Source organism: Chroicocephalus ridibundus, chromosome 23 (assembly GCF_963924245.1).
Source record: "Chroicocephalus ridibundus chromosome 23, bChrRid1.1, whole genome shotgun sequence".
Classification (NCBI taxonomy): domain Eukaryota; kingdom Metazoa; phylum Chordata; class Aves; order Charadriiformes; family Laridae; genus Chroicocephalus; species Chroicocephalus ridibundus.
The window spans coordinates 5,536,431-5,558,608 of NC_086306.1; the positions used below are offsets into that span (position 1 = coordinate 5,536,431).

Below are 22,178 nucleotides of genomic sequence, written 5' to 3' on the forward strand. Positions count from 1 at the left end.
TGAATTTTCACTCCTTATTAAAAAGAGCCTGACAGACTTTATTGTCTTCCTCCCCCCAAAGCCTACAGCCAGAAGGCACAGATGTTCTTCTGGGACCAGAAGTAACTTGTGGGCCCTCAGAGTTGGCCGTCAGCACACCCTTCGCCCTGACGATACCACACTGCGCGGAAGTGAATTCAGAGCACTGGAATATTCACCTGAAAAAAAGGAGCCAGCAAGGGAAATGGGAGGTGAGTTTAGCCTTCTGCTCCCACTGAAAAGTCTGTCGTAACGATGGAAACATGGTTAACTCTTACTCATGCAGGTACAGATCAAAGACGATGTGAGAGAAACAGTCATCTTCAACGATCAATTTTAAAAAGATTTTGCATTTTGTTAAGAGGCAGCTAAACTATTTTCAGCTGGTTTACCACGATTGGCATAAAAGGGTCAACTTTATGATCTAGGGTGGAAAGGGGCTGAATTTCCCAACTATGAAGTGTTCCCTGTACACGTTATTAGCACTGCAGAACCTGGTAACTAGACACAAATCCATAGTCAATCAGATTTTATTGCCCTGCTGCTGATGGAACTATTTGGTTCATTGCATTGTGAGGGGGAAAAAAGCAGTAGTTAAAACATTCATGGATACCGTAACTCGCTCTATCCATTTCCTTCTCTAAACCACGCTGGTGTTTGTTGCTCTCACCTAAACCTTTTGAAGTTCAGTAGTTGTCCTACCGCAGAGGCACTGAACACTCCCTCAGCTCCATCAGTGTTGGTTACCAGCACCCTGGAATTAACGAGCAGCGTAACACCTCATCTAATGCTGCTGTAAGGCAGAACTAAGCACAAAAGGCAAAAGCGTGGGATAGGTAGTTTTTTGATGAAGGTAAACATAACTGTAATGGATGTTCTGAAAGGAAGTCAAATACCAACTGTTGTTCAAGGTTTGCTTATTGACTTTAATCTTCAAGGTAATTTCTGAACTTGACATTGGGAAAAAAAATTAGCGAGAAAGTCAAGAGCACTTGAAAAAAGATGCTAAAATTGCTTACACATCATCGTCATTATTATATGCTGTACACACTGAATTCTGCACAATACCTTGCCATAAGTCCTGTTGCTGACTCAGGGCTAAATTGGGAGTGTTTACCCAGTCTGCCTTCTCCCCTTCCCTGAGGTCGACATGAGTAAAGAGCGTGCAGACTGCTTCTCAGAAATACTCTGCATTCCAGTTGAAGAAAAATTAAACAAATAATGTCATGACTCCTATTGTCAAGGCCCATTGATTTGATTTTTTTTTTTTAAACCTGAATTTCATTTTGCAGGAAGTGATGTCTGTGGAAGAGGAAACTACTTCTTGCTACTGCCTGTTGGATCCTTATGCCTGTCACATTCTCTTAAACAGCTTTGGAACTTATGCTCTTATTGGAGAACCGATCTCTGACTGTGCCGTTCGACAGCTGAAAGTAGCGGTTTTTGGCTGCCTGTCTTGCAATTCTCTGGATTACAATCTGAGAGTATATTGTATGGATAACACACCTTGTGCATTTCAGGTAAATGGTTTCACTCTGTTAATTTGGTTTTAGTTATTTTTCCATAGAATACTAACATTCCTTTATTCCTGGGCATAGTCCCTGGGCAACAGAAATAGTCCCGAACTCAAATGAATGAGAATATTGTAATTTTTTTTTATGCCACTGCTGCATGACTTATTCTAAGTAAGTACCTTAATTTCCCTGCACCGTTGTTTCACTTGTGGGTTTACACTGCAAGAGCTTTAGGACAGCCAGACTGTCTTTTCGGTTTTTGCCAGGCAGATGGAACCCCACTCTGCGCAATTCCGACCAAAAGAGCCCGTAGCCACAGTTAACCCAGCACAAAGCTCCAGCTGATGGGCAGAGCGTCCCTTGGCTGCTCCATGGCAGAGGCAGAGCCTGCTTCTGGAGCCCAGAGCCGCTCCACTACAAGCAGAAAATGCACGTCATTATAATTTCATGTATCGTATTTATCACGCTCATTACCCTTACACTCTCATTAGTCAGTGCAGGATTTCCTCTCCTGTTTACAATTGGAGCAAGAAGAGAGAGATTGCCTCACCATCTTTTTTTTAAAAAGAAAAAAAATTATAATTGTGCATTTCCCCTTTAAAAAAAAAAAAAACACCACACAAAACAATCCCCAAGTGGAGATTAAAATTAGCATGATTTTTGTACATGGTATTCCAAGACAAAACAATGAAATCCACTGGCTTTTGCAGCCTTAGTAAACTCAGAACCTTTAACAAAATGGTTTTCTTTTGGGAACTGAAATGAAGACAGTTGTGACAGATGAATTTTTGCTTCCTTTTCCTATCATACAGAATAGAAACATGAATCTTAATGAGGCACGCACTAATGTCTGTGTGCTCCTAATAAAAGCAAAGCCACTGAAAGGATTGTTAAAGACTTACAATAGCTTTGTAATTATACCCTTTATAACACTTGCGCAATTCGTGGGCTACCAGTATTTTCCTGGATGAGTCTGCCTCAAATTCAGAGGCCCAAAAATTCCTTCTTAGGCATTTGTGAACACGTACAAGTACCCTGAGTCATACCTTCAGTCCATATAAACCTGTGTTGTCCAGTGCCTTCAGCGACTCTGCGTTGGCTGTGCCCTGTCTGTAGGCATTTAGTATTGTGCAGCAGCTTTATAAAAAATGTACAAAAATCTTTGTAACTTTTAAAGACGTAGAAAAAAACTTCCATAAAATTGTGCGACACAACCATGAAAGTGGCCCACAAGAGGGAAATGAGATTAATCCTATTCAGAGCAACCATTTATTTTTTTCACGCTGCTTCATACAGCAGGGTGCAGTCTCTTTCAGCAATTCATTCATGCTCAATTTTACCTTCAGTATATCAAATCTAAAAAACCCACAAAAGCCCTCACCCGTAGCAACCTGATTTGACTGTACCATCTTGTTTCTGAAATTATTGTGACATTCAGCAAAACAGTGAAGGAGACTGGCACGTATTTTTCTCAATGCGCATTAAAATAAATAAGATTTCAAAGTTACTTGTTGCTTTTCTGTAGAAAATTGTTAGAAGAATAATTACCAATTTTCTGCACTCACAGAAATTAGAACAGGGTGTTTGTACATAACCAGACAACTGTACATTTATCAAATTATACTTCCCTTAAAAGCATGCTGCATCAGCTTCATGCTGGTGTAAATATTAAGTGGTGAATGTGGAAAATGCAGATTTTTTTTTGGATAAAGTATCAGAGTTGTGCTTACCAAGTTTCGTTTGGCACTGTTAATCCTTTACAGCGCAGTCCTAGGCGAGATACAAAGTTCCTTGAGTTTTCACTTCGTCCCCATGTAAAAACTTACCTTACTTTTCTAACAGATGACTTTGCCTTTTATGCAATTTCCCAAGAGTCGGGAAACTCTTGGCTTTCAAAATATAAGAGAACTAAGTCCTTTGTATTTTGACACAGTTCTGCTGACACTTGTGGAATTAAGGACCGTATGCATTATTAAAGGTAAAGCAGTAGTTACACAACTACGGTACATTTTAAAAAAATGCCAACACATTCAGGGAATTTTGAAAATAGTTATGGAATAAGCTACTCCCATTGCAATCTAAAATTAAAAACTAACGTCTCCTTTCTTATTTGCTCTTTCATATAAACCCAGCCTTAAGGAGTTAAAACAAACTGAATGCCTGTAAATTGGTTTATATAGAAATCCATTATTGTAGTTTGAGAAAGCTCCAGCAGTCATTCTATTTTCAGAAGGTCACAATGATTCCAGTAGCTCTTCTAACAATAACTTTGCTACTGACAAGCACTAAACCTTTTCGATGTACACAGATTTTGTATAATTTATGTAGCTAAAAGAGGTAATTTTGAAAGACTGCCTGCTAGATGATTTTTGAAGACTTCTGCAAGCTTTCCTTTCTCACTAGTATTTTTAATGTAACAGTAAAGGAATAAACATTGCGTAAGCACAGGCAGGGGCGATTTTTTACTATTATGTTTTAAATTCACATAATTATATAAAAATTTAGGTCAGAACAGACCTCTAGAGGGCTGTAGTGCCAATTTGTGCCCAAAGTCAGCCCGTCCCAGATTGCTTAGCGTCTTGTCCGGTAATTCTGAAAAAGTCCAAGAGAGGAGAAAGGAAACGAGCATTTTGTCGAAGGTGTACACTCGGTGTTACTTTCAGTGCTCTTTAAAGCCCTGAGAGTGCCTTCTTACCAAAACGCTGTGGAGCGAACCTCTACCTGAGCAGACTATTGCCCAAACTCGCCCCATGTTGTCTGCCTTCCCTTTAGTCCCTTCGGCAAATACCTCGCTGAGCGTGGTATGTCAGGTGTTTGAGGAATACTAGACCCAACCTGTAGGAGGTCTGTATTCAAAAGCTTCATTAAAACACCAAGGATAGTTGTGTTACTCCAGAAGAGAAGGGGGACTCAATTACAGTGATGTCACGGTTTAACCAGTTTCCCTTTTCCTCTTTGGAGGGAATTGCTTTACCTGGACATGGGCTGACACAGTCCTGCTTCCCTCTTCAGGTGGATGGTAGAGCGCGCTCTGGGTAACAAACTGCTGGTAAACTCTTTTGTAATAGTGATCCTGTGGGAAGCAATAAAATAGTAACAATCAAACCATGAGTAACTTTCAGTAAAAAAGGAAAGTGGCTGGCTTTGACTTGAAACCCCAAAACGAAGACAGCCACTACTGCGTTTCAATACCCTTAAAGTTTCCTGCCCAACTGCTGCACTCCCAGTGTGAAGTTTGGTGGGTATTGATACTCAGGTAGCCAATGAGAAAATTCCGTGTCACAAGTACCATCATCATGTACACGAAATACGAGCTGACAGTGCCTAACCGTCCTTTTCACTCCAGCGGTGAAATATAAATGCCAGTGCCCATGAGAGAAACACCCCACTGCTGGACCCCGATAACGCTGCAGGTGAACTAGGCACCTTCTGTAAAGATGGATTTTCATTAGGTTTGGAATTTGTTCCTAATACTGAAAAAGTTCTTTCCTCTTCTGCCATTGCAGGAAGTGGTTTTGGATGAAAGACTCCAAGGAGGACAATTACTGGAGGAGCCAAAACTTTTGCATTTCCAAGGGAATACCTTCAGTCTTCAGATATCTGTCCTTGATATCCCTCCTTTCCTTTGGAGAATTAAACCATTTACTGCATGTCAGGTACTTGTCAATTTTAGCTGTTTACATTTGAATTCAGAGGAAATATGACTTTTCACTGGTATAGGCGTAACTCAAATAAGACAATGGTCCCTTTTATTTTTGAATGGTGTGGTTTTAATCTCTTGGGTATGCCACAAAAATGCATTGCCTTATGATTTTGACAAATACAGATTTCATACGTAACAGAATGCTTTAAATTTTTCATTTAACAAAAATGCAAGCTTGTACTTTATGACTCAAAGATGTTTTTGATATCTTTGTCATTCAGATTTTGATATAACTATGACTGTGTGTCTGAAAATGGCATTTAAATGTAAGCATTTAAATGCCGTGAGTTCAAATTGCAGCATGTATATACTAAGAATTAGAACTGAGGAAGAGCAAATTATTTTTTCTGTACTACATTAATTAAAAAGGCTGTTTAAGACAGGAAAGTAAAAATCAAAAGAAATGAAGAATTTCTAAGTATATGGATCATGACGATAAGTGATGTGCCGGCACACGGAGTGGGGCTGGTCTTCTAAAATACACCACATTGCTTTGGTGAAAAATCCCCGGGAGGTTCCTGGCAGCAAAGCACCATCTGTATAGAGCTCTAGCAACAGAATATAAAACTGTTCAGAGATGGACTCTGTATCGGACACTCCCCTGTATCGGACACAGTAGAAATTACTGTTGATGCTGTTCGTTAAGACTATTGCAGAAAGGCAGTGCAGCTACACAGGGAGGAACAGGCCCCGAGAACCCAGTTAACACTGGTGTGATCAATTGGAAAAATGGCCTGCACAAAACAGTAGTTCCTCTGCTGTCTGCAAACAACAGACTGCCGACAGCCAAAGGAAGCCAGTTTGAACTCCAGCCTTCACGTTTCTTTGTAGTTAAGAATTCAGGGAGGATTAATTCTGCCCATTAAATTCTGCAAAGTTGTTATTTCTTTGGGGCGTTACCTCCTTTGCTGGTTGTGAGTCCCTGGTGCACGCGAAGTTCTGAGAGTGACTCGGAGACCTCAAAATGTTTTCTGGGCAGTTCAGCACTTTCTCTAATGCTGTGTACAATTCCTATGAATAAATACATAGCTTATGATATATTAAACTCAGGTATTTTTGTTCTCTGTTGGCAAGTAATAGTCTAGAGTTCCCAGTTGAAACTGAACTGCAGGGTGCTGTTAAAACAAGACGTGATAGCCAATGCAAATTTCTCCATATTAATCTTCATGCATTGCAAGGACCTCACTTTGCTGAATCTAATGCAAGTGGCACAGCCCAAAGTAGCTATTCAATTTATGGCTGCAAGATAAATATAAAAAATCAGGAGTCAGATGAGAGAGCTATAACCCACAGAAGGCGGCTCAAGTGCTGTGCTTGCTTTGCAGCAGGCGCAGAAGGGCAGAGCCACGGAAGACACTGACCCTCACCGGCTCATTACCCGTCCTCTCCTTAAAAACCAGCATGTGCAACACCTCTGCTGACAGAATGGTCTGACACAGAGCTGATACTGAAGCCAAATAAATATTTATATTTTATAATTGAATATAGTTTGGATAACTCGGACAGCTGAGAAATATAATAATTGTTTTTAACAGAAGCTGCAGAACATGTTACCCTGGCTTTGTCTTTCCCGGTCAGTGAAATGTTTTGTGATGTGTCCCAGCTCTGTTGACAGCTCTGATTTGGTTGCAGACTCTTTATATATAAAAATATCTATTTCTTTGTGTGGAGTTTCTTCCAGTGTTTACTTGTTTTCTCTCCTACATACCACACTTTTAAAGCACACTGGCTGTTCTGCTTGTCAAGAACAACTGAAAAGAGCCTATTCCATAATTGTCTATTTGGTCCACCAAATGAAACCGTTATCAGTACGATGAGGAAAGATTTATGTTAATGATTTCTCAGATAAGTAAAGATCCTGCTTCAAGGCTTGAACAGATGAATAAATCATCATGTAAAACTGTGGCATAAAATCAGTTAACGGCAGGTGGGAGGCAGAATTTCTCTAAACTGCGCTAAGTGCGTTTGTTTGTCCTGGCTGTCCTGCGGGAGCAGATGCTGAGTGCTTGGCGTCCTTCCCACCGCGTTCACAAGTTACCAGGGGGAACCCAGAAAAACTGGTTGGGTGTCAGAGCGGGAAGAGGCTGTGACAAGCATGTTAAGAAGCCAGACAGGCACCTTTGGGGGTTAAAAGCAGCTGTCTCTAGTGTCTCTTGGAGGATCCAGTGTCTGGCTGTAGCTATGAGATGATTTACATTCCCTCTGTCTGCTTGGAACTTAATTATAAAGGGAGAATAAAACTGAAAGCAGTTCTGGAATCCTTTAAACACTCATCGTTCCACCATGCTTTGCCCCCCCGCCCCATATGTTTCATATAATTCTTTTCAGCTGAGTGATTCTTCTACTCTCAATGAAAGCAGAGATGATCACTCTGGAAAAATCTAATTATAGTTGCTCCACTTCTAATATTTTGCTAATGTTTTCTTTATCACTGTTAGTATCTTGCTACAGCCACCAACTCCGGGTCTAAAGGCAGAGCTTATCATTATCACTTAGTGCATCATTACAGACAGCCCGAGACGCTACAAAAGCAGTGAACTGTGTACTGGCCACGAGTACAGCGAGATTCTCCACAGCTTAGTCTTGACTGTACTTTAAAGTACAGGCTGAGGCTGATCTTTGAGCTGTACATTCTCAGATGACCAGTGCATAGCTCGGTTCTTCAGGGACATGGATAAGATCGTAACCTGAATCCCATAAGAATTGTTTCTAGGAAGGCAAGAATGAAGAAATGCACATTTTCAGAGCTGTAAGCTTTTAGGTGAGCTTCCATATATAAACTGATCATAAGAGTTAAGTGCATGGTTTACTTGATTTAAACAGCTAATTATGACAAGTGACTAGTTAGTAGGTCACTTAGTTATAACTATCAGTATTAAATACTGACGGAATTGTACCTGCCTATAGACAGCACATTTTATGTCCTTGTCTGTGTCATTTATTAACCCTTTATAATAATACTCTGCAAAACGCAAGCAGAATGCATGCCGTGATTAAATCTGCATGTATTTTCTTTGAAGGATCAGCTTCACATGCCATTTAAATAAATTATAAAATTTAAAAATAGCGCGTGAAAAAGGGACAGAATAATCTGAAAATTTATAATCCTCCTCTAGAAAAACGAATGTAGAAGTCTTGAAACTAGTTTTCTTACATGAGAATAATTGCTCATTGAAGCTGTCCAATGCTGTCCCACAATCATATGGATGAATGCTAAGATATAACAGAACGAAATATTAATATCAGTCTTTTTTTCCCCTTTTACATTATTCTCCAGGTTGACAATTCTACAGTATTTTCCAATAGTTTGAAATTAATAGAGAACACGTTTGATTTAATTGTTTACTATTTACATGCCTTCACGGCTACAATGTAGAACACCACAGTGGGTTTACAGCTGATGTTAATTTGGAAATAAAAACAAATAATAACATGTTCTGAAAGCGTAAAGAGAATGTGGGTATTTACAAAGTAATCATAAACCAGAAGTTAGCTGCCCCCCATGTACTTCTCCTGTCTATTTCCGTACATTTTTAGGAACTCAGAGCAACCAGAGATGCCAGAAATCTCTGATGATTAATTGCTGCAGTTGTCTATATAGCATTTGATGAGGGCATTCAGCCCATAAACTGTCCCTGGCTGAAGTAGAGGAGTCACTGAAAATAGTCACAGAATAAAACAGGATGAAACTAAGAAGTAAAACTGAGACTGACCACTGATGTGCAGGGGCTGCATGTGGCTACCCAGGCAGGTGGGTGTTTTTAAATTCGGATGGAACGTAAATACAGAAGGTAGGCTGTCGTGCTCTGTGCTGCGTTACCTTACAGAGGGAGCGCAGTCCTTGATGGGAAGTTCCTTTCGTTGGGTTCTGGAGTACAAGGTGCTGGGGCAAGGAGACACAGATTAGAGTTCTGATCCCTGCCTAGGAGGAATAAGTGAAGTGCGTCTTAAGTTTCATTTTAGGTGAGAGTCTCTCATCATTTGTGTCACTGAATGAAAACTAAACTTTCAGTAAATGTAACATCTCAGTATTTATCAACTGAATCATTATTTATTAGTTTTGTCCTACTTTGAGGTTGCAGGGCTGTCAGTAAAAAAGGAATTGCAGAGAAAAAATTGTGGCGCTTTTTTTTCCCTCTTTTGCAATTATCACAACTCCTCTCTCTTTCTTACGCCTGCTTCCCCGTTCGGGTGGGATACGTGTCTCTGGCAGGAAGTCCCGTTCTCTCGCGTGTGGTGCAGCAGCCAGAAGCCGCTGCACTGTGCCTTCTCCCTGGAGCGCTACACTCCCGCCACCACCCAGCTCTCCTGCAAGATCTGCGTCCGGCAAGTCAAGGGGCACGAGCAAATCCTGCAGATCCAGACATCCATTCTCGAGGTAAAATGTTCTCTCTCCTTTTGTTTTGTTAAGTTGCTGTGTGGTGTGAGACATGATCCCTCCCCATTTTTGTCCTTTCTATCTCCGTGTAGTTTCTTATGCCCTGTTCCGAACTGGAACAAGTATATAAAGTCTTACAGATTCAATTTCTAGCAGAAATCAAAGTACAGAGATTCTACAACACTAAAAATAATTTATATTTGAGTTGATGGTAATAGTTTTCTTGCAGAAAGTTTTTGAATAGTTTGCAGAGCACTGAGAATCGAAAATAAATGGATTGCCTGTATGCTGCTGGGCCACTGACTATTCATTATTAGAGCATTTTTGTGTATACGGAATGTCTTGCAAGGACTGTAGCTTTGCTCACAGGTGAAAGAAATCAAACATTTAGTTAAGCAAGTTAGTGATGTGTCCTACAGCAATGAAAACTTCAGCTGCTTTTTTAAGATTATTGAGCATCTTTTTTGATTAATCCACATAAATATTTCTGGATTAAAGATATATGCCCATTGCTAAATGCACTAAGCAGGGAACGCAGCAACTGGATGAGAAAACCACAAACATCATTCTGTATAAAAACATCCTCAGAATCCATCCAAGCATTGTTCCAGTTCTTTATTGCTATTTCGTAAAAAACTTGTCATTCTCTATATATCTCAATACAATGTTGCTGCTCCCTTTTTCCCCTTCTCACTTTTGTTTTTTTAAAGGGACCTACGTGCCCACAGATAGGGCAGATGCTCCCCAGAGCATGTTACAATTCTGTCTTCAAATGGATTTGCTGGTAGGGAAGGCTTTCTCGGCCTATCTCAAAAAGTGATTGAAGAGTGAGGATAATTTGACTCTAAAATAAATATATAAATAACAACGGAATACTTGAATTGCTCATTGCTTTACGATTCCCTGAACTAACCAGGTAGCAGTAGCTTATCTCACATGTGCAGGGTATGAAAATCTACTATTGTTCTGCATATTTAATTTAAGCAGTCAGACCATGCGATATATCTACAGCACTGCTATTACTCTGCATGGATGACTTTTGGGATGTGTCATAAATGTTATATGAGGAGACTATAGCATCATTGTTATTTAATATTTATGCTGCATTGCACTGAAACAAATAATGCATGGAAACGTGACTCTGTTACACAAGACTAGAAGAATTTCATAGGAAAAGAATGGGCCAGATCTACAAAAGGACCTGGATTCCAAAGGGATTTTCAATATGGAAGAACTGAGGTACTTGTAGATTTAGGTGTTTTTAAAAAATCACAAATGAGAGATTTATGTGTCCATATTTTAGGCTAAAGCAATTAAAGATTTCGAAACCTGTATGCTTTTGTGGCATTCCATCTACCAATCACTGCTCTATTGGACTTTGTCTTCCAAAATAAACCAGAAGAGGAAACTTGTAGAAGGAAAATTACATTATTTTAAATGTTTTTATACATAGGTGCTTGTGATGTTATAGAAGTTCCTTCACAAATCAGAAAAATACCTCTTAGCTATTTAATCTTCTGTTGTCAATTCTACAAACTATACCTGGACTCTCAGGCCCAGGTTTGATTCTTCCTCCAAAAGCAGCGCTGCTACACCCAGAGGTACCTGGAGCCGGGCTCACTGCGGGCAGGTCCCCGTGTAAGAAGGCAGCAAAACCAGCAGGGACCAGTCTGCACTCCCAGCTACCCGCAGGCTGAAGAGGCTGGGCACAAATCGTGTCTTAGGTTCCCCATTTCTAACCAGGAGTGTGTGATGGGACTCCTGGTGTTAGGATGCTAAAAGGGCCACCTCCAGACCCGCGGCAGACAGAACGCCCCACACCCTGACTAACTGCTTTTTGCTTTTCTATTCTGTGTAGAACGAAAGGGAAACCATCACGTTCTTTGCACATGATGACAGCAACTTCCCTGCACAGATGGGTCCGAAAGCATTCAAAATCCCCTACTCTATTAGACAACGAATCTGCGCAACGTTTGACACGCCCAACGCCAAAGGCAAAGACTGGCAGATGTTAGCACAAAAAAACAGCATTAACAGGTAATGGAAGGCAGTTTTGAAAGGTGAACATCTACATATGCAATGGGAATAATTTGCTGCTGTTATGGGGTCTTTTGTTTGTTTGCTGGTATTAAAGATGTCTGCATAGTAATTAACATAGTCTCAAGGATAAGCTGTAGTTCGTACATACCTTTATATAGAACTAGCTGCTGAAAAAAGGAACTCCCTTTCTCCTCCGAATAAAGCCCTGTGCCCTGTCCTACCTGATCTTCGCTTCTGTGGTCAGTCTCTCTGTTCTGGACTGGACCTTTCCTTTGTGCACCCCCAAGAGTGGGCTCGTGGTGCAAGGCAGACTGTAGGAGGATTTTGGCACTGTTGTGTACTATGAACCCAGTGGTTTAAAGGACTCAGGAGGTTGCACATTCTCTCAAAAAAATGATACAGCCTGTTGCTTTGGTTTCTATCTATGTGTTTTGCATTCCAAAATGAATTACACATTTTGCAGATTTTTTTATTAAGGAAAAGGCATATTTAAAAAAGAAAGCCATGCTCTACTGTTACGAGTAATAATATTATGATTATTGAAACTGAAAGATGCTGTAAAAACTAATTTACTACTTATTTTGCTTTTTCTGCTTGGCTAAATTAAATTGGTGGAGGCAGTTCACGCACAGAAATATTTTGTGATAGTCACAAACACCATAAATACGTTCCCAAGAGGGTAGAGGAATACTTAAATCAAGTGAAATAACTTTTCATTGACTTGTTGCTTTGCATGGGAATCTCAATAAACCACATCTGGACCAAAGAAAAAAGCAATTTATAGTCTTGCAGCAGTGAGAGCGTCAAAAAATTCTGCTTTACTTATCAGCATTTACTGCCCATTGTCAGGCACTTTAATCTCCCCTGGTTTCTGTTCCTCCTGCGCGGAGGAAGTTGGAGGAGATTTCTTCTTTTCAGGAAACTGAGCGACAGTGTCCGAAGGAGATTACACTGACTTGTGTAAGACCAAATTTGTGATAACTTTTGACTCTTGAATCTGTGTGGGAGACACCTGGTAGGCTCTCTGCAATATCTGTTTTTATAAAATCAAATTCATAGATAGAAAAAAGTTGTTGTTGAGCAGTTTAAACAACCCAAAATGTAGTTATAAAACCAGATGATAGAGCTTAAATACTTCATAAATTTCCACGTATCTGCCATACAGCGTGATCCATTAGTGTCATCACAGTATCTCACCCGCCTATCCCACAGTACAGGTCACTGCCGTGCGGTGCTGGCTTTAGCTCCCCAGTTCAGCCAGTGTCTGTTCTTTCAGTGCACTCGAACTCTTCATATCGCCACGACAAGGAGCGTCTTCAGAGCCAGAGCTGTATTTTTTACACACACACACGTCCCTGAATGGTAGCTTTCCGTCACCATAGAGATGGATGTACCTAATTAGCGAAGCTTGAGGAAAAAAAATGGTATCTGCCTGTTTTTTACTGATGGGCAACAGTCCAAAAATGGTCAGTAGCAAATATTTAATTATGTTGGAGTTTGTTTAAAAAAAGCAGACAATAGCATTCAAGTCCAAGTTTCCTTTTCTGTGCTACAGGTTTATCTGTTTCTTCCTGTATTTATAGATATGTATCTATATGTAATAGAAATGCTAGAAATAACATTTATGCTTGTGAATGTGAAGTTAATGTATTTTTTTGGATCATTATGTCCAAAGCCCATAAATAGAAGGAGTTCTAGGGTAATATGTTTAAGATAAACACTTTGTTTTACCAAATTCTTCGCACGTATCACCCCTGCAAAGTCCTAAAACCTACATATCAATAAAATATAAACTTACAAATTAAAAGATGTCATATGTTTACATAATCACAAGCATCAATTTAAGTTATACGATTCCCCTCCCAGACAAATACTTGTTAAGTTTACTAATAATGCTTTCCGGACTTGTTTTCTAAATTATCTGGGACGGTACTGCTGGCGAGCATTTCTGTACCTCAGAACATACAAGTCCCTTGTTCATTCTGCCTCTGCTAAACCAAGCAAGTGACATTTGAAGAATAAATGCACCCATGTGTGTCCTCTTGAGGGTTTCCTCCCCTCAACTCATCTAGGTCTTGCTGAAAGTTTTTAGCTTTTTAAACACGTCTATAGTGTTAGGCAGAACAGAGGGCACTTTGGCATTCAGGGTGGATAGAGTATATACTGTTCCTCAGCCTTTCTGTTTGCTTTTTTCTCCCCTCCTTTCAGGAATCTCTCCTATTTTGCTACACAAAGCAGTCCCTCTGCCGTCATCCTGGACCTCTGGGAAGCCCGACATCAACACGACGGCGACCTTGACTCCCTGGCCTGTGCCCTGGAAGAAATCGGAAGGACACACTCCAAAATCTCAGACATAACAGAAACTGAGATTGAAGAGCCTGATTTCAACTACAGCAGACAAAATGGACTTTAGTCCCTTTTCTCCATTCAAGAACTGATGGCCAGCTTTGACTACACTAGAGAATCTCTTTGGCAGGGAGGAAATAAGGGTTTCTGCGCACTGTGTATGGAAACAGCCACTCAGTTCCACAATGCAGTTCTCAGCTGGAGGAGCAGAAGCAGCCCTATTAAAAATCATCTTGGTAATAAGGAAAACACAAGCTTCTCCCTGTCCTCGCGCATTTAAGATTCATGTTTTAATGTCAAAAACGAAACTACATATCTATCATTCCTGGGGCAGGAAGGAGTGAGATACAGAGCCATAAAAGGTAAATATTATGACATAATGTATTTAGGAAACAGTAATGCTAATAATAATGCCTAGTGAACATCAGCAAATGTGATACTGAATATTTAGAGCCACTAGAGGTTAACCCTAGTTTAAAGGTTTGTCTTCTTGGGGCCTTGACACCCCTTTGTCCTGCGTCTCTACCTTACCACACTTGCAGCCGGGGGTTAAAATGTCATTTGATAGCATCGTGTTGTCACTTTGTATCTGCTACAGAAAAAATCTGGCCTTATTCTCTTCAGATCTTTGAGGAAGTAGAAGGTCTCATAACTATTTAATTGATATCATATGCATTCCAAACAACTTATTTTAAAAATTCAGTCACTTAATGAACGTACATTTGCTGCAGAGCTTTCCTGCCTGTTTTGTTACCAAACTAACAGAACAAAACCCTTCTCTGTGAAATTTGTGTGTGTGCGTGTGTGAGAAAGACATTTTCTAGGGTTCTCAGTCTGCAAACTTTTACTTAGTCAAAAAATGTTTCTTTGGGGGTGGGTTTAAATAACCAAATAAAACGCAGGAAAGTGGCAGCCCTATTTTAGCAAGTTTACACTTTTTTTTTTTTTTTTAAATTACTTCATGTTCGGGGGCTAAACTAAAAAGTAAAGGTGAAGTCAATCAGCACAGCTTAATTTTCATTTATTTTCAGATTGAAACAATCAACCCCACACAGTACTGCCAAAAATAGGCTTGATTTGATTGTACAATTTGGAAATTTCACAGAATATAAACCTGGCTGTGTTACACTTGCTTTAGTTACAAACATACTGCATTTACCTCCAAAACCAGAATCTAACTAGAGAATTGTGCTCATTTTTTATCCATTTCATAGAAAAATAATTTATTACTTCAACTGAACCAAAAAGAGAGCTGTCACTGTGAGTGAGTGTCCTAGTGGGGCTGGTACTGAGCCAAATTTAACCGTTATTTTCACTCATACATTCTTTACAATTAGCCAAGGTGCTCGTTAGCTCTGGCCCTAGGTATCGGGTTTGGTGACGGGACCACAATCAGTATAAAGCAGGAACACAAACACGACTTTAGGAGCTTTATGGAAACGCACAAGAAATAGAAAACAAGCATTGTGGGTTCTTTTTACCCCCGTATTTGGCCAAGAGCAGCATGATAGGCTAGGTATTTGCACAGGGCAGGTGCAAATCTAGAATAATCTGAAAGAATTTCTTTACCCAGGACTCCAGTTCTGAAAAGTATGATGAACAACTCTTAAGACTTTGCTTGTTCTTGCTGATCTGAAACTGCAAATTTCACTGCTTTCCCAGCTCAGCAGGCTGGAATAGTCTTAGGCTTATAAATACTCAGACTTCCTCAAACATTTTCTGCACTTCAGTATTTCATGCAGCCTGACATGAGAGTTCCTGTTTGCAACGGGAAATCATAACGGCTGCAAGCATATTTAAGACTGAGACAAAAATACCAGCTCATTTGGCAGCAAGCTGTCACTGTTTTCAGCAGCACATGGTTCTATCTGTGTTTGAATTATATTTCTAGTGACTTCCAGTCCTCCTCCTCAGAAACCTGTTCTTCATTGGACAAAATGTCATGAATTAAAAAAATAGGGAATGGCATCCACAGAAAAGCGGTGGAGTTTTAGTGAGCTGTCGTTGTCTGGGAAACCAGCTACAGTCACTCTCCAGCAGTTAATTTGTTCTCAGCTTCTCCTCAAATGCAGTTTTAATTTTCAAACTAGCTTGGGTTCGCTACCACAACAAAGACTTCAGTACTACCCTGCAGGTGCTGAAACATGTTCATGTCACTCTGAAGAGCTGTATGTATTTTCTCCTCTTGTTTTTCAAATATATGTGAGCTACATGCTGCATATGGGGTCAAAAAGAGCTGCTATATGGAGCTCAGACCTTAAAGTTTTTTCTCAGGAAACACATAGTGTTTACTTTCAAGACTTGGGTAGCTTTGGAAAACCTGTATGTACAGCGACACCCAGCTCTGCCTCCTGAGTGCTGGGTGAAGCGGGAGAGAAACCAGGAGCTGTACAAAGTACATCTGAAAGGGCCTTCAGAGGGAAGGGATCTGCGTTATGCACCAAAAGCCAAGTTAGATCCAAAATCCAATAAAATCTAGTGTCTGAGTCAACATACTCCGAAGGAATAAATGTCAAAGTGTCTTACAATGCCCCAGAAGAAACCGTTCTGTTTTGGGCCTGAGGTAGGATTTTAGGGTATTGTTGTTGCCCTTTAGAGTTTGTTTCCTGGGTTTTGTTCGCTTTTGCTAAAGCAGCTTCTTTGTTACTGATCTGACTTTTGCGAATCTGAATCAAGAACTCTGACTTTTTCTAACCTATTATTGTTTTGATGCTCTTGTATTGTTTAACTGGACTAGAAATGCCACAATACTACTTATTTATCTGTCTCCCATCAGAATGCGGTTTGAAACAGTACCCGAACCACCAGCTTACCTTTCTAACGTGAGCTTATCTGGCTGTACACACGAGTCTTATAAGACCTGCCATGCTATGTCGGGTGAAAATCCACTTAGTCTTGTATGGTATCTCTAAGAGTGACTAGGATTGAAAGTTTAGGGCAACAGTGTCAGAAACGGGCCCCGTACTAAAGGACTTCCTCAGCAGGGGGTTGCATCTGCCCCACGGTGTCTAAGAATCACCGGTACCTTCAAAATACTGACTAATCCCTTTGAACCCACTGAAGCACTTGGCCGTCATAAACAGTACCTGGGAGAAACAAGTGCCACAATCTTCTTGTGCATTTTTTGAGCAGCCCTTCCTTCTCAAGCTTTCCTTTTATTTAAGACATGCTGCCTGGCACCGGGTGCCCCTAGTTCTGTGTAGTATGGAATACTGAGTAACTCTTACATTTCCAGTTCTGCTCACTCTCTTGTCTAGGCCGAAAAACCCTGGTTTATCCTACTTCTTTGAACATCCTTGCTGTTATTCTGTCATTTCTAGTTCTGTGTCTTTTTGGAGATGGAGTGACCAATAACCTGCTTTTCCACAGGAACGCAGGCTCAATTACACAATTCCTCCATTTCCTCCGTTTCTTGCTGTTCCCACACTCAGTATCAATCCCAGAGGATTAAGATCTTGCTATAGCATAAAGCCACAAGAAACACCTGCAGTAGAGTGCGATAGAGAATACAGTAACTGACTTCACGATGCAAATTACTCAAGCAAATACATCCTGAACATCCAGAAAATAAAACCTGTGAGGAAAAACTACGTAACTTAAAAAAACCAAACACTGAAGTGAGAGAGAAGATATCAAAATCATTAAAAATCTTAAGAAGGTAATTATTTGTTCTCCTCGATGACGATGGATATTGGTAAGCAGTAACTGGAGAATAAGAACTTAACTTAGACTTCTGAGTGGAAAAATACGCTACCGTTATTTTGTATTCCCTCCCCCCCCTTCTGTTGATGACCCGGTCCCTCTGGTAGGGCCAGGCCTGTTTCACCCGCTTGCGCTCTGTTCTGTGTCAGCAGCGCGGGCTGGCATTCATAGCACTAAGCACTTGCACTTACAGAGGCTTATCCCAGTTCTTCTCCCTTTTTTGTGCACAGTCCCAGTTTTAGAGATGGAGAAATTAAAATGGTTTTTAGGTAAATGCTTTTGCTACCATATACACGAGGCAGACACATGGATTTTGTTACCATTAGCAAACAGCTCAACAGTACAAGATGTTAGGTGTTTGCTTCCTGTTTTCCACAGTAGAAAGCAGCTGACTTTTGCCAGCTCCCCCCAAGCCTGCTGTAAGTATGCTTTGCGATAAAGTATTCTCTCAGAATGGTAATTCAGAATTTACCTGCAAATACTGTATAAATAAGTGTGTTGACCATTATTAGCAATCTTAAAATTCCTGAAGCACATTTTTAACATCTATATTAAAAAGATTTTTTTGGCAATCTGTATACCTATATATATGATTTGATCCAAAACACAGATGTAAAGGAACATCTGAAGCAGGATTAGAGGCCAGAAATTAAAAAAATTAATATTACTTATATTACTTTTGAAAAATAATTGTAAAAATCTCTTCACAAACAAGAAAGCAAAAGAAAGAGAAATGTAATGTTACACACTTAAGATTCCATCTAGCTGCTCTGAGTCTGATATGGTGCAATAGCCATTTTGATTTTACATCACCGAAGAATCTGCTCTGGCTTATTTTCATCTTCCTAAGCACTTTTCCCAGATATTTCTGCACTGTGAGTCATTTAAGACTAATAGTTGCATTTTAAAAATGACTTACTATTTTGTCACCAAAATGGTGCACTTCACAGCTCCGCCAGACTGCAGCATCGTAAAGCTAATTTACAGTTTTTACAACACTGCTTTTGCAGTCTTACTAGTTTACATTAAAATCCTTTAAGCCACAAGGAAAGGAACCCTGCTCTGTAGATTTAAATTCAAACTTCATTTACCAGTGCAAGTCCCATAAACCCAAGACGTACTTCCACAAAAATTTTATTGGGCTTTTTGTAATAGATGAAAAGATATCGACACAATTCTCTTAAAATACAGGGAACTATTTTTGTTATTATTTTTATCTCTGGCAACAGCTGGCCTCCTCTACGGGCCTGTGCACAGCTTGCTTTCAGCAGGTTGAGGGAGAAGCTTATTCAGCACAAATCACGGAGAGGGATCTTGTTGTAGGACTACACGGCAGTAACATCATACCAAAGGTCCTCTTTTTTTTTTTCTTTTCACTTGAAAGAAAGTGCTGTATGAGAGTTCTAAAACATTTAGTAACCGATCAATTCCAGATAATGTTTCCCACCACAAAAAATACAGCTGATGTATACAGTGCAGCTGAAACAAGTAGGGAACTGTTGTGGACTCCTGTTCATGATCTGAATATTTTTTTTCAGTCTGTTTCTGCCCATAAAACACAGATTTAAGTAAAGGCCTGCATTATTTCTTGGATGTTAATTCACTGAGTGGAAACCAGAAAGTTACTTTTAAGTCCTAAACACCTGAGAATGATCTGAAGATTTGTCTTTCTAGCCTGCGTTTTACTAATTTGAATTGTACTTAGGAAGTTCTCCCACATTTTACACAGCAGTAGAGATGGTTAACGCTTTTCACTGAGAACCTTTTTCATGTTGAACCTGCTGAAGAGCGTTTCTGTGGGTTGTTCCATGGCGGTAGAAGTACTCCCTGGACACTCTTCCTGCTTCAGAAGAGGCTGGCGGGTTTGCCGCAGCAGCACTTAAATGGCACATATATTCTTTCTTGGATATAGAATGATTATCTAGTTAAAATTACTTAAAACTTAGAGGATTCCTGAGCAAACACAGTAACTTAAAATACTAGGTATATAGCACACAATACCTGTAGCAACAAATAAAACTCAGTATGATGGCTAAAGATCACGAATCATTTTCTAGAAATGCAGTCTCTTTTCTCTCATTGCCAATACTAGCATAAATGGTAGCAAAAATCTCCTTTCCAACATGGACAAAAGAAATAAATCACTCTAAGATTAAAGAGTCACTTCGAGAATCATTTGATAGTAACAGTGTCCGCAATGCAGAAAACAGAACTGATGTTCTGCTCATTGCCGCAAGTAAAAGAAAAATCTGTCAGTATCCACGTTCACTGTTCTGTCCAAAAAATAAAATAAGTGTCTAGAAATTTGCCACTATATTTTTTGTATTAGAGGTGAATAGTACAGATTCTGCTAGTGTTTCTTGTCTGGGGCTTGGGTAGGGGTGTATTGTAATTTTCAAGCTATTGCAAAAGCTGCTTTTAAATAAGCTGTTCAATTGTATTGAATAACTGGTTTGTGCTTTACAAGGGAATCCAGGTGAGCCAGGACTCAATGCGAAGCCTCCTTGCCTTGCTCTCACAGGGTAACTAGAGCTGAAGTCACTTGTGAAATTTAGCTAAGGGATAGGGAGATTAGATGGCCCATCCCGGATCTGTAATGTAGTGTACTGTAATCTAATGAGATTAGACACTCAGCTACTGTAGAACCGTGGTTTTGTCAGCAGCTGCTTAGTTTGTCTGCCCCTGGTGTGATAACCTTGGTTGAGAATGTACTTCTGCAGATTTAAGATGATGTCAAACCCCTGTGTTATCTGGTCTCTGTATATAAATCTTATTGTCTAATCCCAAAAGGAAATGTGTAGCACAAAATGAAGTTAAGGGTGTTCTGCACCAAGCCTGGTTCAAGGCTTTTTAGATACAGCAGGAAGGGGAAGACGTGGATCTAACAGCAAGTGTATTTGCTACAGAGAACAAGAATGTTTCCTAACAATTCCTCACTTAGAACTGACTGAAGCTTTGTTTTTGCAGTTTAAAAAAATGTTAAGACCTGGTATTTCCCATACTGAAATTTGGAATGTTAACTATATGGTGACATTATGCGTTCAAGCAATTCCTTCAGTTTTCCCTGATTTGTGCACTGAAGTTGGAGGGAGGAACATTTTTACATGAAGCTGTAAGCTTTTGCATTCTTTCCACTTTCAATCTAAAACCCAGATGCCATTACTGGACCTCACAAAGTTCCCTGGTGCATCAGTAAGCAGTACACACATATGCACATACAAATAAATAAATAAATATATATATATATGTGTGCCTCACGGGGGTTCTGGCATATATACACTTCTGGTACATATTTGGGAACAAAAACCTGACGTCACAGAGTTTGTGACTTTGGAGATGTAGCTGCCTCCTTCCACCTCTTAATCAAAGTCATGCCCACTGTGACCCTGCTGATCTCAGTTTACACACAGGTACAAAGCCGTTAAGTGTTCATCTTTTGGTTATCCTTGGATGAAGTAAAAATGTGATGCTGGTCAGTCTGGTGAGACTTAAAACAGTGTTGTGCATGACTGGAGCTAACTGAAAAATTTCCATTACATTTTCGACTTTCAAAATTTTTGACCAGCCTTTTGGTGAAAAGGGGAGGGGGAACTTCCACGTAATCAAATACAAAACAAATGATTTTTGTAAAAAGAGGGAAAACCCACAAGTATTCCTCTAGAGAGACCTATTTTCTCTTCTGCTCCTTTATTTTTGCAATTAATGGGTTTTGAAAATGTTGGTTCTTGCTCATTTGACTGAGCGTTCTTCCCTCCCCCCGCTTCTCCCCACGGTTTCAGTGTGTTTAGAACTGAAAAAAAGAGCAGAGGTTTGAATGCTTTCTTTAGTATGAAGCTGAAGGAGTAGGGAAGAGACAGAGGAACGTTAAATAAAAAGCATGGCCTTGGCTTCATACCACACTTTCTGTGCCTTGTTCTATCAATGTAAATTCTGAATGTTGTACAGTAAAATACTTGGGAAAGACTCCTTGGAAAAGGCTGCACTGGCTTCTTTTCTCAGCACATGTACATATATAAATATATATACATATATATATTTGGTAATGCCAAACAGCTGTGTTATATTGTACGGAAAAAGTAATAATGGACAGTTTGGATGTTTTATGTAGAGTTTGCAGAAATTGTATGGCTATAGCCTTTTGAAGATAAATGTACAGACGTAAATTACTGCATATCAGTTATTTATGAATAAAGAGTCTTTTACTGACATCTTGGATTGCTGTATGAGTGGCATCTTAATTTCTCTGATAAAATATGATCATAGAATGGGTTGGGTTGGGAGGGACCTTAAAGCCCACCCAGTGCCACCCCCTGCCCTGGGCAGGGACACCTCCCACCAGCCCAGGTTGCTCCAAGCCCCGGCCAACCTGGCCTTGAACCCCTCCAGGGATGGGGATGTTCTGATATGAGCGCTTTGGGATATGAGAGGTTCTGAGATGAGTGCTTTGGGATGCTTCGCTGGTTTTACAGGGAGCCTT

The 22,178-nt window shown here is 40.0% G+C and overlaps 1 protein-coding gene across 3 annotated transcripts in view; it reads left to right on the top strand.

Annotated features, from left to right (window-relative positions):
• UNC5D (unc-5 netrin receptor D) overlaps positions 1-21,907 on the top strand; it is a 146,290-nt gene extending 124,383 nt beyond the window's left edge. For all 3 annotated transcript variants that reach the window (XM_063358563.1, XM_063358565.1, XM_063358564.1), the window contains 6 exons: positions 62-230; positions 1,311-1,538; positions 5,039-5,188; positions 9,449-9,613; positions 11,472-11,650; positions 13,862-21,907. In XM_063358563.1, the coding sequence (XP_063214633.1) occupies positions 62-230; positions 1,311-1,538; positions 5,039-5,188; positions 9,449-9,613; positions 11,472-11,650; positions 13,862-14,066 (1,096 nt within the window). In that variant the 3' untranslated portion in view covers positions 14,067-21,907. The remainder of the gene's footprint in view (positions 1-61; positions 231-1,310; positions 1,539-5,038; positions 5,189-9,448; positions 9,614-11,471; positions 11,651-13,861) is intronic.
• The last annotated feature ends 271 nt before the right edge of the window (positions 21,908-22,178 follow it).